This window comes from Saimiri boliviensis, chromosome 5 (genome assembly GCF_048565385.1).
Source record: "Saimiri boliviensis isolate mSaiBol1 chromosome 5, mSaiBol1.pri, whole genome shotgun sequence".
NCBI lineage: Eukaryota > Metazoa > Chordata > Mammalia > Primates > Cebidae > Saimiri > Saimiri boliviensis.
In genome coordinates this window covers 98,362,008-98,379,114 of record NC_133453.1, presented here as the reverse complement: position 1 = coordinate 98,379,114, position 17,107 = coordinate 98,362,008, and the positions used below count along the sequence as shown (strand labels likewise).

General features: G+C 34.8%; 1 protein-coding gene across 4 annotated transcripts in view; it reads right to left on the bottom strand.

Moving 5' to 3' along the window:
• Nucleotides 1-17,107, bottom strand: part of LRP1B (LDL receptor related protein 1B) — a 1,884,038-nt gene that overhangs the window by 208,303 nt on the left and 1,658,628 nt on the right. For all 4 annotated transcript variants that reach the window (XM_003921997.4, XM_074399735.1, XM_074399736.1 and 1 more), the window contains 3 exons: nucleotides 11,054-11,242; nucleotides 10,042-10,190; nucleotides 2,618-2,711 (listed from right to left, as the gene is read on the bottom strand). In XM_003921997.4, the coding sequence (XP_003922046.1) occupies nucleotides 2,618-2,711; nucleotides 10,042-10,190; nucleotides 11,054-11,242 (432 nt within the window). The remainder of the gene's footprint in view (nucleotides 1-2,617; nucleotides 2,712-10,041; nucleotides 10,191-11,053; nucleotides 11,243-17,107) is intronic.

Genomic DNA, 17,107 nt, shown 5'->3' with positions numbered 1-17,107 from the left:
TCAGGAGTTCCAGACCAGCCTGGCCAACATGATGAAACTCCGTTGTCTTTACTGAAAATACAAAAATTAGCCAGGCATGGTGACAGATGCCTGTAATCCCAGCTACTTGGGAGGCTGAGGCAGGAGAGTCGCTTGAAGCTGGGAGGCGGAGGTTGCAGTGAGCTGAGATCACACCATCGCACTCCAGCCTGGAGGACAAGAACAAGACTTTATCGAAAGGAAGAGAGAGAGAGAGAGAGAGAGAGAGAGAGAGAGAGAGAGAGGAAGGAAGGAAAGAAAAGTAGGGAGGAAAGGAGGGAGGGAGGGAGGAAAGGAAAGAAGGAAGGAAACAAGAAAGAAGGGAAGGGAAGGGGAGGAGAGGGGAGGGGAGGGGAGGGGAGGGGAGGGGAAAGGAAGAGAAGGGAAGGAAGGATTATTATAAACTTGTGACACCACAGATTTTTTTGATGCATCACTCTTAACTACATTTATGTAAATAACATTATGTAAGTTTGCAAGTATGGAACCCTGGGATCAGGCTTTCCTGCCTTCTCAGGTGAAGTTATAAGTACTGTCAGCAGCTCTTATCATCTGCAGGTATTGATGATGCATCTACCTGAAAGTGAAACCTAATCATTACAGAGACTCTTGCATATAATTTTCTACCTCATCACGACTCTCAAGTAAAGTGTCATGCCTACGGATATTCAAAGCTGTTAACCCATCAACTACAAATAAAAGCTTATTTGCTATAATAGAAGAAATCTCACAGAGACAGTGTCATCAATAAAAACATTTAAGATTACTAGAAGAAAATATAAAGTGAAATTTCTATGATATTGGTCTGGGTAAAACCTTTGTGGATATGACTCCAAAAACACAGGCAACAAAATCAAAAATAGACAAATGTAATTACATCAAATTAAAAATCTCCTGTACTGAAAAGGAAACAATCAACAGAGTAAAAAGACAATCTATGAAATGGAGGAAAATATTTGCAAATGTATTTAACCAAAACAAGGATCATAGAGAAGCTGTTAGATAACAGATTTCTCTTCGACATCAGTGCCTCAAAAAGACACCCAAGTAATATTTGATCACCATATATTCTGAAAGTAGTTAAATGTGTAGTTAATTTTTCACATCAATATGGTCCAGCGTGAAATTTCAGTCAAAATTACAACTAGAAGTCAGGAGCTCTGGGTCGTTATAGTGAAATTTCCTCAGAGAACAGTGAAATCTAGACAGAAAAGGTCATTTTCTCAATCAAATGACTAAATTAATATATTCGTTCTTGTTTATTTCTAAGAATTACAAATATAAGTTGTATTTAGTTTCTTTACTATTATCATAGAAAATTTACTTTTTTGTGGGTAAAGTAATAACACTTTCTCTTAATGAGAATCTCAGTAAGTTCACCCAAATAATTTATTCTTCCCTTTACATTCCTTTTAACTTAATAAATTTTTTGAAAAGAATAATTCAGGCATAATAGTATACCTATCCCACAGAGATACTACTTTTATATGCTGTCTATCAGAGTAAAAACAAAAACTGTATTTAAAATACCAAAGAGCAGTGGATCTTTCAGAAACATAAGGATTATATTAGAAAAGAAATGACTTTTATAACATTTTTCCTTTTTACTGATTTGATTACTTACTGCTTTCAAGCACATAAACTATGTATAACTTCAATTGTGTGACAGACTTGGGTATAACCAGAGAGATGGAATACAACCTATCTAAGTAACTATTTAGAAATCCTAAATTTGAAAGAGCTTTATAATAAGGTGGTGACAAGCTCTACAGTAGAATATAGCTAGCTTTTTCCGTCTTTTTACAGTGCAAGCCTAAGGATTTTGAACTCAATTGTCAGGCCAAATCATGGCAACCATATACTGGGATGTCGAGGGAATTATCATGATTGACTACGAGCATCTTCAACCTGACAGTGAAGTATTGGAGTGACCTATGGAGTGAACTACAAAAGGCTATCAAGGAAAAGTCCGCTGATGTCCCATTACAACCAAAGTTACCAACAATTGTTAAAACAGCAGCAGCTGACCAAGCCAATCACAGTCAAATGTCAGGACATAATTTGTAGTCACTTTAGAGCAATTGCTAAGAACATACTCAATTGCCTAATGGCAATCTAATGAATTACATTGGAAAAAAAAAATCAGACTTTTTAAGAATTTTCAGGATTTCAATGCTGACAGTGAAGTTGAGAGATTATATTTCTTAAAGACAAGGTTTTAGACATCGAGTGACATTCTGGAAGCTTGCCCAGTTTTACTTCTAACTTGGTGACATATTAAGTCAAATTAATGCTGCTTATTACCCCATTGATCACTACATGAAGTAATATCATTATTCCACAAGTAATCGAATTTGAGAAAGAAACAAAATCTAACACAAATGGCTGATGGTGCCATTATAAATGTAACAGTTATTAAAGAGATAACCACGACAATGCAACAATTTTTATTTTATTGTTAAATACCGACATACATAGCCTTTCTATTTCAATGTTGGGAAAGTATCAGAAGCCAATACTTTTCGTATAGCTTCAATTTCCAGGTCTGGGATATAAGGAACTCTAAATTCTAAATTCCAGCATTTGCCAATGTACTCACGGCAGTCATCAGGCTCATCAGATCCATCACCACAGTCATCCACGGTGTCACATTTCCACCAGAATGGAATACATTTGTCAGTTTTGCAACGAAACTTAAAAAAAAAAAAAAAAAAAAAAGAACATTTTACAATTCACTAGGGCAACACAGCCTAGTCCACTTTTTTGTTGCAAATGTGAACAATGGTGATCTTTGTGCATTCCACAATAGGGACTAAATATACAACAGGCCACAAAAATGATCTTCTAGGAGAGCACATTGTTCAGGAAAACCTCTTGAGATGACCTGCAAACACAGACAAGCTCTCACATTTACATGTTGTCTACAGGGATACTTGGTTTGTGTGGCTGGTGAGTTGGTTGGTTGGTTAAGATAAAGTCTCCCTCTGTGTCTCAAGCTGGAATGCAATGGAGTAATCTCAGCTCACTGGAGCCTCAACCCCCTGGGCTCAAGAGATTCTCTCACCTCAGCCTCTGGAGTAGCTGGGACGATAGGCACATGCCTCCACAGCCAGCTAATTTTTGTAGTTTTTTGTAAAGATCAAGTTTCACTATGTTGCCCAGGCTGATCTCAAATCCTGGGCTCAAGTGATCCTCCCGCCTTGGCCACCCAAAGTGATGGGATTAAAGGCATAAATCACCTCGCCAGCCCTAAAGGGCTACTTGAACACCACAGCAGCAGAGATGAGTCCTTGCTACAGAGATCCTGTGGCCTGAAAAGTCTACAATATTTGCTATCTGGGCCTTTACAGGAAACATTTGGCAAACACTAAGTAGGGGAAAAAACTATTAGGAATATCAGGAAGAGATATCCAGTTGAACTAATTTAGGTAATTTGAATTAATTTAACTTAATTGCATTTTATTCAGAATCTTGGGAAATTCAATTAACATCTCTCAGCCTGTGTTTTTTAGCCACCAAATGAGGAGCTGAGATAATCTGGAGGAATTTTCCCAGCTCTATCATGCTGTGATTCCGTAAACATTCCTGAACACTGAAAATACTGCTGTTAGCCATAATGAGTATGTGCCCCACAAAAATTTTAAGAATATCTCTTTAAAGCAGCTGAGACCACACAGTTCTTTTCAGTTTTTAGAATTCCTAATAAAGATTCATGATCTTTTAGGACAAAGAGAAGTTCTGAAAGATTTTTAAAACGAGGTAAAAATAAGGCTCAATATTTTTTTGCTGACTTAAAAAAATGAATGCATGGAAAAAAAATCTTGTAATAAAACTTGTTCTCCAGATTACTTAAAAAAACTATTCACTAAAATATTTATTAACCTGTGTATTTGTTGTATTATCTGTGTGAAACAGCAAAACAAAAAGTCATGAGAAAGGCAATAATTCTCTTATTTATAGAAACAGAAATTTTAACTCCTCTCTTTAAAATTAACTATCAGGTGGCAGATTAACACTAAAGAATGTAGTTGTGTTGTTATGTGGCAATATTTATTTACTTACAGGCTATTTAGCACACAAGTGACTTGATGTTGGAGACAAAATTCAGAAAGTTATTATTGCATATTACTTTTATGAGGAAGGTGACTTGAACCCAAAGGTAGCTGCTGAGACAAAGTATTGTTCCTACTAACTTCACTATTGCCTGACTAAAGAATGACCAAAAAGCTCAGTTAATTTATGTTTTAGTAATCTATGACCATAAATCAATTCTCAGTAACATTCAGATAGAAGAAACTGAAGGCAAAAATCTCACTTTCCATATAGAGAGTACATGCCTCTGGAGTAGTTACCACTAAAAATATTCACTTGAAATTTAGTTAAAACAAGCAATATATAAATTTTAGTCAATTTTTCATGGTATATAAAATTATTTTTCTCTTCCTTTTAGTAGAACTGCAATGAAAAGCATGTATCGCAATATTCATCTGGAATTAAAAACATTTCTAAGTGTTAATTTAGATAATTTTCTAAAAGTTATTAACTTCTCTTAGAAGTGTTTATGTTGTCATTTCCATGTAGGTAATTGACAGCAAGATGGCATTTATTTTAGCATGTTACATACGAGAAAGATTTATGATAGAAAACTATAGGCTAGCTTCAATTATTGCTAATGAAAATAGATTAGCAATATAAAGGTTTGTCCATTAAAAAATACTGTTACTTTCTTCAAATAAGAGATTATTTTATGTTAGCTTTTGCTAACTTGTCTGGATATGATGGAGTAGATTCCTGACAGATTTACATCATTTAAACAAATACGAGTGTGAATTTTTCTTCCAGTGGCAATACGACAAGGGAAAGAGCTCTATGAATCCAATGGGAGATCTGAGTGTTCAACTGATTTTCTCATATTTGCCTAGCCTGTATTCATGCCTGTTGTGTTTTTTTTTTTTTTTCATAAAATATGAGAGATGAAAACTTACCTTTATAGATAGTGGATGTCTGGGGATATGAGGGAAAGCAGTTACTCTTAACATTAAATATTTCTAGTCCTTATAATATATTAAAGCACATTAGTGGGAGAACTTCAGGTCTGAGTATCCTCAAAGTCTTCCCAATCATGATTGGAAAAATATATAAAATGTATATATATATATATATATATATATATATATATATATATATAAAATTGCATTTTAGGTTTGGGGGTACATGTGATGAACATGCAAGATTGTTGCATAGGTACACACATGGCAGTGTGGTTTGCTGCCTTCCGTCCCCTCACCTGTATCTGTCATTTCTCCCCATGCTATCTCTTCCCACCTCCCCACCCCCTGCCCCTCCCCCATTTTCCCCCAACGGACCCCAGTGTGTAGTGCTCCCCTCCCTGTGTCCATGTGTTCTCATTGTTCAACACCTGCCTATGAGTGAGAATATATGGTGTTTGATTTTCTGCTCTTGTGTCAGTTTGCTGAGAATGATGGTTTCCAGGTTCATCCATGTCCCTACAAAGGACGTGAACTCATCGTTTTTGATGGCTGCATAATATTCCATGGTGTATATGTACCACATTTTCCCTATCCAGTCTATCACCGTTGGGCATTTGGGTTGGTTCCAGGTCTTTGCTATTGTAAACAGTGCTGCAATGAACATTCGTGTGCACGTGTCCTTGTAGTAGAATGATTTATAATCCTTTGGATATATACCCAGTAACGGGATTGCTGGGTCAAATGGGATTTCTATTTTTAGGTCCTTGAGGAATCGCCACACTGTCAATTCTAAGCAAAAAGAACAAAGCAGGAGGCATCACACTACCAGACTTCAAACTATACTACAAGGCTACAGTAATCAAAACAGCATGGTACTGGTACCAAAACAGAGATATAGACCAATGGAACAGAACAGAGGCCTCAGAGGAAATACAACATACCCACAACCATCTGATCTTCGACAAACCTGACAAAAACAAGCAATGGGGAAAGGACTCCCTGTTTAATAAATGGTGTTGGGAAAACTGGCTAGCCATATGCAGAAAGCAGAAACAGGACCCCTTCCTGACACCTTACACCAAAATTAACTCCAGATGGATTAAAGACTTAAACATCAGACCTAACACCATAAAAACCCTAGAAGGAAATCTAGGCAAAACCATTCAAGACATAGGTGTAGGCAAGGACTTCATGACCAAAAAGCCAAAAGCAATGGCAACGAAAGCCAAAATAGACAAATGGGACCTAATCAAAATCCACAGCTTCTGCACAGCAAAAGAAACAGTCAGTAGAGTGAATCGGCAACCAACAGAATGGGAAAAAATTTTTGCAGCCTACCCATCTGACAAGGGGCTGATATCCAGAATTTACAAAGAACTAAAGCAGATCTACAAGAAAAAAACAAACAAGCCCATTCAAAAATGGGCAAAGGATATGAACAGATACTTTACAAAAGAAGACATACAGGAGGCCAACAAACATATGAAAAAATGCTCATCATCACTGGTCATCAGAGAAATGCAAATCAAAACCACATTGAGATACCATCTCACACCAGTTAGAATGGCGATTATTAAAAATTCAGGAAACAACAGATGCTGGAGAGGATGTGGAGAAATAGGAACACTTTTACACTGTTGGTGGGAGTGTAAATTAGTTCAACCATTGTAAAATGTATATATTTTTAAATTCACCAAATGTGCCTGATTTAAACCAACATGAACTGTTAGAATTATATATGATATAATGATTTTGCTCTTCATTTGATTTTGGTAATAACATTAAAGGGTTTTTAGTTAAGGGAGGCCAGGGTATAATATGCTTATTTTATTTTTTGTGTTAATCAATATTTTATTCTCACAGGAATATCTCTTCTATTCCATGTCCAAGCTTCATTTTTTCATACTTAAATTCACTGACTTAAAAAATATTAATGTTAAATATAAATATAAAACAGTCTTCACCATAAATGTTCTCCAAGACTAATATCATCATAAAATAAACTTTAGACTGTAATTATTACCCACAAGAAAAGGTATAAAGAAACTACTAAATACATGTCTACTAATATGAATATTAGGATAAAACGCAATCCCAATATGTTGAAGTTTAGTTGAAACAAGCAAAGTCTCTATTTTAAGGCTTAAGTAAAGCCATTTTTAAGTTGACTTTTTTTCTAATTAAAATAATTTTAATTAAAGATTTGAAATTATTAGTGTTAAAAGAATTGAATGTAATCTTAATTTTTAATAGATTCTCAGATTATGTTTTTAATCCAAATAGAATTCTCACTGATGTGATTTGCATATTTTTTTCTATAATAGTACTATTTTGGAAACATGTCATGGGTTGACAACCTTTAGATGATAAATCAAAATTCCTAAGTAAGAATAAATTAAGAATGTAAAATTTTCATCAGAATGCTTAGTAGCATGATTCTTAACTTCCCAGATTATTTGCTTCCTTTAAAGGTCTACCTTACCGACAATTATGTTCCTACAAACTGATTTTTCTCCAAGAAGTATAGAAGAGATCGTTTCTTTCCTTTTACTAGATCAGAAAAGAATCACAGGTAAAATGTCCCCATAAACCAGATGATTTACAGGGATAACCACTAATGGTTTGCATTGCTTGTTCTTCATTAACTTTTTTCTTTCTTTTTACAATATTATTTATTTATTTAATTAATTAATTAATTAATTTATTTATTTATTTTTGAGACAGAATTTCACTCTGTTGCCCGGGCTGGACTACAGTGGCAGGATCTTGACTCATTGCAGCCTCTGCCTCCTGGGTTCAAGCAATTCTCATGCTTCACCCTTCCGAGTAGCTGGGATTACAGGTGTGTACTAGCACGCCTGGCTAATTTTTAATATTTTTTAGTAGAGACGGGGTTTAGCTGTGTTGGCTAGGCTGGTCTCCAACTCCTAACCTCAAGTGATCCACCTGCCTCAGTCTGCCAAAGTTGTGGGATTACAGGTGTGCTGCTGGGACTGGCCAATTAACTTTTTGCCTTGAAGATGAAACTAATGGAGTCATATCTTTTTTTGCTGTTGTTTTCAGAGGTATGGTTGAAAAGTATTTTCCACATTTGGGTTTGTTTGCTCTGTCTTGCTTTTGTTAAGTTTTTAAAAATTCATGATTGACTATTGGGGGTATTTAAAAATTATAAATATTTTAGTGTTGTCATCATAGATACCAAATTGGGAAATAATTGTATTGTATAAATAATACTTTCAGGGTGAGTTAGGTTTTCATTTGACTAATTGGTTGGCATTGGATAAACAGTTATCGATTTTCATATATAATATTTTAAAAAGTGTTATCTCTCGGATGCCGTAGTGAGGCTGATGTTACGCTCTCTGTGTCTTACTATTTGAGATGTGCATCTGTACTTCAAAGAATCCTGTGATTTTACTCTATTTTTATTTGGCTCTTGAGTCATAGGCACTGCAGTGGTTTAGACAGGCATCATCTCTGCTAAGCCAGTGACAGTCTCAGTGTTAGGCCTCAACAGACTGATATATGTATGATCATTCCAAAGCAAGGGACCGAAGATTATTTTAGAATAACCCGGATGGAGGTTACCTGAAAATTTGACCAAATAGCACCAATAGTATTAATCATTCTATTTTAAAATACTTAAAAATGAGATTTCTCTCTAATTTTACCACTAGGAATAATTTGATTACTAATTTTATCTTTCATAGTGACTTAAATTTCCAGCAATTTAAAAATAATATATTTTTTAAACACTCAGGGACTTAGAATAACACATTATCTAATAAAGGCATAGTTTATGGCTTGTGCTTTCAACGAGCCCGTCAGAACCTCCTGATCGCAGCTCACACTAATTATACACATAACATTTTTAAGGTAAATTCCAGCTGCCATATAGGGCAAGAGAAATAATAACAACATCTACCATGTACCAAGAACTTACCCTATTTAATGTTTATATGGTTTAGGAATATTATAATCCCATCTAAAAAGATGAGAAAACCTAAGTACCACAAAGTTAAGTAACTCAATTTAAAGCCAAGTCAGGGTTATGATCACAGAGTCTGGCTTCAGTCTGTGCCCTTAACCTCTACACTTTCTGACTCCCTGGAAAAGCTTTAATTGCTGTCATTTATGCAGTTCTTTAATGTATGATGCTCTTAAGTCTAATTTGAAAGGCAAACTGAGCTAAATTTAGATTCTCCATTTTGAAGATAAAAATGATCTAAGAGAAATTTGGTCTCTTGCAATGAAGTCATTGCTAGTAACTGGAAAAACAGCCAATTCAAACACAGAATTATAAAAACAAATTCAGTCATTTTACACACAAAATATAGCTTATTTGACAGTTTTATCTTCAATCCAACAAGATAGTGGCTCACGGGTTACAAAGTAGAGTTTCAAATTGCCATATGACGATCGTCCAAAATTTGAAAGTAATAAAATCAAGTCCATGTAACTACCATACAGTAGAAAACTTAGCTCCTGAGATACCTTCAACTGAAAATAAGTTTTAAAGAAATAAAGGTTTCCAAGAAAAGTTATTTTTATCATATGATTTACTTTCATAAAACCAAAATCTAGAGATGTACTCGCTATTTGTCTTTTCCAGATCACTGACTAAGAAATGGAGAGAGTAGGGACAGTGACTTAGAGCAGATTATCTTGAGAAACTTCCTGCTCTGTTTAAATTTCGCCTGCCTTTACCTACCCGATTCCTAAATCAGCCTGCCTTATTCACTATATAAAACCTCCTCTGCTGCTGTTGTTATGCCCACTTAGGATTTGAGACATTATTCTGTGTGGATCTGAAAGAATTTTTTTTTCCTCTCTCTTTTTATTTTTTCCCTTTTGGCCCTCCATTTATTCTTCCTAATGTCTAAGGTCCCATTTTAGTGAGGTGTTACATTACTTTTCCTGCATTCTGTGACCATCTCTACAATGTATGGAATAATCATTCAATGTTACACTAAACAAAAGAACTGATGTTTCAACATACATCCTATAATTAGATTCCCAGACCTCCACTCACCTGGCTGGCTGTGCAGTTGGATAAGCAAGTCCTGTTATCAGCTGCTAGATAGAAGTTGGTGGGACATGCGCAAGTGTGGGTTTTTCCGGGGGCTAAAAGGCACAAGTGACTGCAACCACCATTATTTATCATGCAGAGATGTTTAAAGACTACAGAAAAAAAAAGAAACAACAACAACAAAACAGAATAATCAAGACTAATAATATAATAGGGGATTAGAGATAGGACATTTAAGCTTCATAACTTGTATTGGAATAAATCTTTGTAATGAAGAACTCATCAAGACTATAAATATAATTTTATTTTGTCACAAATGCTACTCATTGTCCCATGGCACTAATTTTACCATTCAATGATTTTAAAAGTACACTTCTATAAAACAAGGATTTTAGTAGGAAAAAAAAAACTGTCTATCAGAAAAATAAATAAATACCAGAAGCATTTTGGATGAAGACAAACATATGGTCAGAAATACAAAAATAAAATAAAACAATGAAAAAATGATCTGCAACTACTAGTGTAATGACTCTGCTTTATAGGCCAGATAGGTTTTTTAAGGAAAATAATCAAACCTTTATGTCACAAGGCCAGATGAAATTCCTATTAAACATATGCTGAAGGAAACTTGATAGAATTGTCAATTTTAAAATGCTAGAGCTACTTAAACATAATTCCTCCTACTCAGCATTCCAGAAACTAAGGATCCTCTATTTTGTAAATAAATCATTTCAAGAATACAGTCTTCACTTCTCTGACTAAATGCATTATTGTCATTTTAGTTTAATATAATTTGAACAAATCCATAATACTTTGTCCTATTATTGAGCTTCTAATCATATGCCTCAATAGCAGTACTTGATATTGACTGAATTCTTCTATAAAGTGATGCTAAATCATCAAATCTGGTAATCTTCGTCAAAAATAAAATTACATTTAACCCTGAAAGAATCAAAAATGGAATGTTACTGAAAGATGTTAATGCATTTATGGAAATCATGAGAAGAATAATTACCATCAGGTTGTCTATAAGAATGATACACCTGGATATCTGTGATGGCATGCCATGAGTTAATCAGTGAGAGTCTGTCTGCTCCCGATGTTTTATGGGCACGGCTGAGTGACTTGGTTTTCCCATCAGTCCAGTAGATGTAGTCTTCAAACAATGTTAGTGCAATCACCCCTGGAATATCTTGATTAGGGACTGTAATAGGAGATGGTAAGATTAATGTTCAGTCTTGGAAGACTGCCAGTTAAAATATTCAATACTACATGGGCTGACAGACCCAACTGCTACAGAATTTCATGTGAATAATTGCTGTGACAACCTGTCAGGCCAGCAAAGTTCTTTATTACCAGTTAAGGGAATGCAGAATTGGGCACAGGAACTAGCTTTGCTCAGATTTAGCTTGGCTCAACCATTGGAAAAGAAAAAAAAAAAAAGAATGTGATTCTTTCACCATTAAAACCTGCTTCACCAAAAACAAATACCATTCACCATTTTAAAACTCATAATTTATATATATATATATATATATATATATATATATATATAATTGTGTGAATGTGTGAATACACATACATATTTACATATATACATATATGTTGCCTTCTTGTTGTTCTTAAATTAAATACTTAAATCTAAAGGTCAGTGCCCTACTTTTTCACATTTAAAATGATTAAATTATAGATCCAGGAAGAAATGTGTCTACTACCTGGAAACAAAGTGGCTATGAAACTACTATAAACCATTTCAGCCACTGAGATCTTATGAGCATTTTTACTTGCAAGGTGAGCTGGGATGGGATAGAGGGAAGTAAGTGTGGCAGATAATAATGTATTATGCAAATTCAATTGTCATAAAATGGTTTAGTTGCAGATTAAAATTGTTTTATAATTATTCTTTCTGATGTTTAAATGCACAGTAGAGTAAGCATCACAAATGTGAATTATTCATTTGCAAGAGTCCAGGGTCCTATCCAGCATATAAGATGTGGTAAATCTGTTCAGTGGTTTGGGTTTAAATAATTTTAAACAGTGACAGAGTTTTCTTTGTTCTTCTACTTCCTCAGGATAATAAATGAAGAAGATGAAAATTTCCATGTTTATATAAATATTCTATTTCTCTGAATTAATTTTCAGACATACCTTTAAAAATTCTGAGAAGACATTCATTAATGACAAAAGGTACTATGTTTTCAGTAATATTACGTTTTTTCTTAATTAGATTTTAATGACTGAAAATTAATGTTTGGCATAATCCTCATTCAGTAGTCACTAAAATACTAACAAAATTTCAAATACAATTTACTTTTCATAGGGAGCTTTACAGCCTTATTTTTAAAATGCTGGGGTAAATTTATATTATCAACTAAAGTAGATATTTTAAATCTTTTGATTTGCTATTTGTAACCTGATACGTCAAATGTTAAAAGATAATTCACTAAAACTAAGAGACATAGAAATAAAATTAGAAACCCCCAAATAAATCATCTATTAAGTCATTGAGTACTACTGGTAATATGAAATCTAGCTAGAAATTCATCTCAGAACAGATACTATGCAGGCCGGGCGCGGTGGCTCAAGCCTGTAATCCCAGCACTTTGGGAGGCCGAGGCGAGTAGATCAAGAGGTCGAGAGATCGAGACCATCCTGGTCAACATAGTGAAACCCCGTCTCTACTAAAAATACAAAAAACTAGCTGGGCGTGGTGGTGCGTGCCTGTAATCCCAGCTACTTAGGAGGCTGAGGCAGGAGAATTGCCTGAGCCCAGGAGGCGGAGGTTGTGGTGAGCCGAGATTGTGCCATTGCACTCCAGCCTGGGTAATGAGAGCGAAACTCCGTCTCAAAAAAAAAAAAAAAAAAAAACAGATACTATGCATATGAAGAATGTAAACATTTTAAAAAATCCAGATTTGTACACTTTAGCTGTTTTAAATTTTGGTGTAAAAATTTAGATGTTCATACAACTTAATTATCTATGTACTCTTGCAGACATGGATACCATTACTAAAATGATAAGTGAAATTAGATAGAATGAAAAGAAGGACATTTTATCATAACGAATTATGTGTGAGCTATTTATACAAACTATTATCACCATTTTTGACTATATAATTTCATACCAAAAAGATAAAATAAATGTGATAAAATGTTAGTAATTCACTAAATGTTGGTGATGGGTGATTATTATAAGAGGCTTTCACCTTATATACAGGTTTCAAGGTTTTTAGAATAAAATAAAAATTTATGGAAAATGATGAAAGCCTCAGAAACATTTAATGTGAATCTCCTTAGATGTAAAGTTAATAGCTATATCATTAAATATGGGCTCAAAATTTAATCATCATTTTTCATGTTCTCAACCCACAAGAGATTCAATTTACTTCTGTAAGAAAAATAAAGTTATTGTAGCAATCTGCCAATTAGCACTTCAAAATTAACAGTTTTTAAAATTATTCAGCAGTAACGATAGGTGATATTTATTAAGCACTTGGGTACACTAGAACTAGGCCAGTGGGAGAAACAATATATCTATTTTATTTTATTTTATTTTATACTCTCAAAAACTCTATTATGCAGTAGTAGTGATATGAATTGTCTCTCTGCCTCCACCTAAATCTCATGTTGAATTGTAATCCCCAGTGTTTGAGGGGGTGGGGAACCGGATGGGAGGTGATTGGATCATGGGGGCAGATTTCTCCCTTGCTGTTCTCCTGCTAGTGAGTTCTCAGGAGATCTGGTTGTTTAAAAGTGTGTAGCACTTCCCCCTATACTCTCTCTTTCCTGCTGCCATGTGAAGACATGCTTGCTTGCTTCCTTCTTGCCCTTCTGCCATGATTGTAAGTTTTCTCGTGCTTCCCCAGCCATGCCTTCTGTATAGCCTATGGATCTGTGGGTGAATTAAACCTTTTTTTCTTCATAAATTGCCCAGTCTCAGTTCTTTGTGGCGGTGTAAGAATGGACTAAAACAAGTAAAGTCCATTTTGTGGATGAGAAAAGTAAGGTGGGGAAAATTTAAGTAACTTGGCAAAAGAGGGGTAGAAAAAACTAGTAAATAAAAGTACTGGTATTTGAATCTCAGCTCTCTCCAACTGCATTTACTTAGTTAATAGACAAATGTGAAAATTAAATTCAAGAAGTATTTCATTTATAGGTAGTCAGTAGACACACAAAAAAGAAAAAACAGAGCTGCTGTGTGTGGGCTGTAGTTTTACAGGTACTTATTATACATTTAAAGCCTATTTTTAAAGTGACTTACTATAGTTAAGTCTCTATTCTGTGTAATAGCATTATGTATTGTACTGTTTCCAGCATTCTCAACCACTTAATTTTCATTTCATAGACTATATCTTTCAGAAAAAAAGAATTGGTATTTACAAAAATAAATAAATTGAAGAAATACTCCTGTTTGGAGTTTTTCCTTTTGAGTCGAGTTGGATGCTATCCTACAGAAGCTCAGCATAATTATGACAAACAGAAAAGGTGGCCATTGCTTGAACCTGGGAGGTGGGGGTTGCGGTGAGCCTAGATCGCACCACTGCACTCTAGCCTGAGTGACAGAGCAAGATTCTGTTTTGTTTGTTTGTTTGTTTGTTTTTTGGTGTGTGTGTGTGTGTGTGTGTGTGTGTGTGTGTGTGTGTGTGTTTGTGTTTAAGACAAAAGATAAAATAAAAGGTGGCCATCCAGAAGATGCTTTTGGCTTAACTGTTGCCTCATAGCTAGACATATTCTATTACAATACTGTTGATCATTCATTTTTTAGATAGCATTTATCATGCTCAGCAAGTATATTTCTGGGTAATATCATTCTAATTTTGTATTTCTGACATCCAGTTTAAATACTTAAGAAACGAATGCCCTAGTTACACAGTTCTCAGCTTTTGTTGAGTTAAAATCTTCTATGGGAGGATACAGCATTAGAATATTGTTAGCTTTGACTTGGCTTTCTGAACTGAGTTTAGTACTTCAATAGACATTTCACTAGTAATACCATTTCCATTCTCTATCTTTTATTATTTTTCATTCTCTACCTTCTCAAATTTAGGAATCTAAATGTTATTTTAAAATATTACTTTATGCACAGGAATCATGGTAATTTATTTTTTAAAAATGACTCTAGGCCTGGCACAGTGGCTCACACCTATTATCCCAGCCCTTTGGGAGGCCAAGGCGAGCGAGTCATTTGAAGTCAGGAGTTCAAGACCAGCCTGACTAACATGGAGAAACCCCATCTCTATGAAAAATACCAAAATAGCCAGATGTGGTGGTGGGCATCTGTAATTCAAACTACTTGGGAGGCTGAGGCAGGACAATCGCTTGAACCCAGAAGACAGAGGTTGCAGCAGTGAGCCAGGATCCTGCCATTGCACTCCAGTCTGGGCAACAGAGTGACATTCCGTCTCAAAAAAAAAAAAAGAAAAGGCTATAAAGTCTTTACTAATATTTTTAGAAGTCAAAAATGAGGTATATAATGCAATCACCAAATTCTGTTATTACTTTTATGAAGGAATCAAGATTACAGAGTAACTTGAGCTTAGAATTGATTTATTTGAGTTATAAAGAGTTTATATATTGATTAGAAAGAAATACCTAAACAATCAGTGCTCCATTAATGTCAACTTGTCCCTCACTCTGTGTTTGGAAAGGTAGTCCCGTAAAACTTTAAAGTTTATAAACATATCAAATCAAACATTAAATCCTACTTTTTCTTTTAAATATATTTTAAGACATTCATTTTTTAAAAGAATTCTTGGTGCCATTATCCCAAGTAAAGGCTCATGTCCCCTCACACCTGGCATATTGCAAAAACTATTCTAAATTGTCACCTTATTTTTAATCCCTTTCAATCTCTTTTATATCAGTCAGAAGTGCTGCAGAAAATAGAAAACATGTCTTTAAATGATAATTGTAGAGGGTTTAATAAAGAATTATTTATAGAGATAGGCCTGCTAAGGTACAAATGATGCATTTCTTTTTACTAGGTCTGTTACCAGAAGCTAGTGAAAATTGCAGCTGAGAGGAATAAAGCCATCCAACAAGTGCAGAGGCCTTTAGTAGATAGGCTCAGGCAATGCTAAATCATTATAGTTGAGCATGGATGGAAAGTGAATGAATAAATACTCTAACTTCTTTTTCTGTCCACTATCTAACGTCCTTGCAATGCAATTCATGGAGGAAATCCAACTTGAGGTGGGAAGGTAAAAGAGCTTTGGTGACGTAGTCCACATAAGTCAGCTTTCTAACATAGGAGGAGGGCAAAGAGGCAAAGCCAGGATAATTAGAACTTCCACTAATTAATATTTCTCATATTTTTTCGTCTAACATATCTCTTCCCAGATCAAAAGCCATCCATCACACCCGTTCCCTGATTAATATGGTGCAAACTATCTAGCTTAACTAAAACACCATCTGTCTTCAGAAGAGAGAACCAGAGGATCAATGATCCTCTCTTTTGAGAGACCCTGACACTAATAATTTCCCCTGATGTTTTTCTAGAAGAATAAGCGCACAACGAGAGGTAGAGAGAAAATAGGGCATGACTTGAAGTAACACAGTGTGTAAAGCAAAAAGAAAGTAATGAGAAAGAAAAACAATTAGCACTGAAAAAATAGGGTGAGATTAAACAAAGACTATGGAAAACTGTAGTCTGGTAAACAGATGATAAAATTAGATGGTGGTAGAAAGTGATTTAATGTGACGCAGAAAGTAGATTAATGACAGTGGCCAGTGGGAGGGTGGGTGGATAATGGCTTCTAGTTGATGAAGAGTGACAAAGAAGAGTGGGTGGGTGGGAAAATGGCCAGGGTAGACTAATCTCCAGAGAAGATTGTTGAGCCAGAGCTTTAGTTAAAAATATCTGGGAAAAAAAGATCATGCTTTACATAACCTTAGGGCCAAAGACAATTGTTCTTTGCTAAGAATTATGCATGGCTCCTTCAGTGTTAACTGTGCAAACGATTAAAAAAAAAAAAAAAAAAAAAAAAAAAAACTTATTTCCTAAAACCTACCGCTAGCACCTAAGATGTGTTTTGTTTCATTTTTTTCTCTATCAACATTTTGTCTGCTT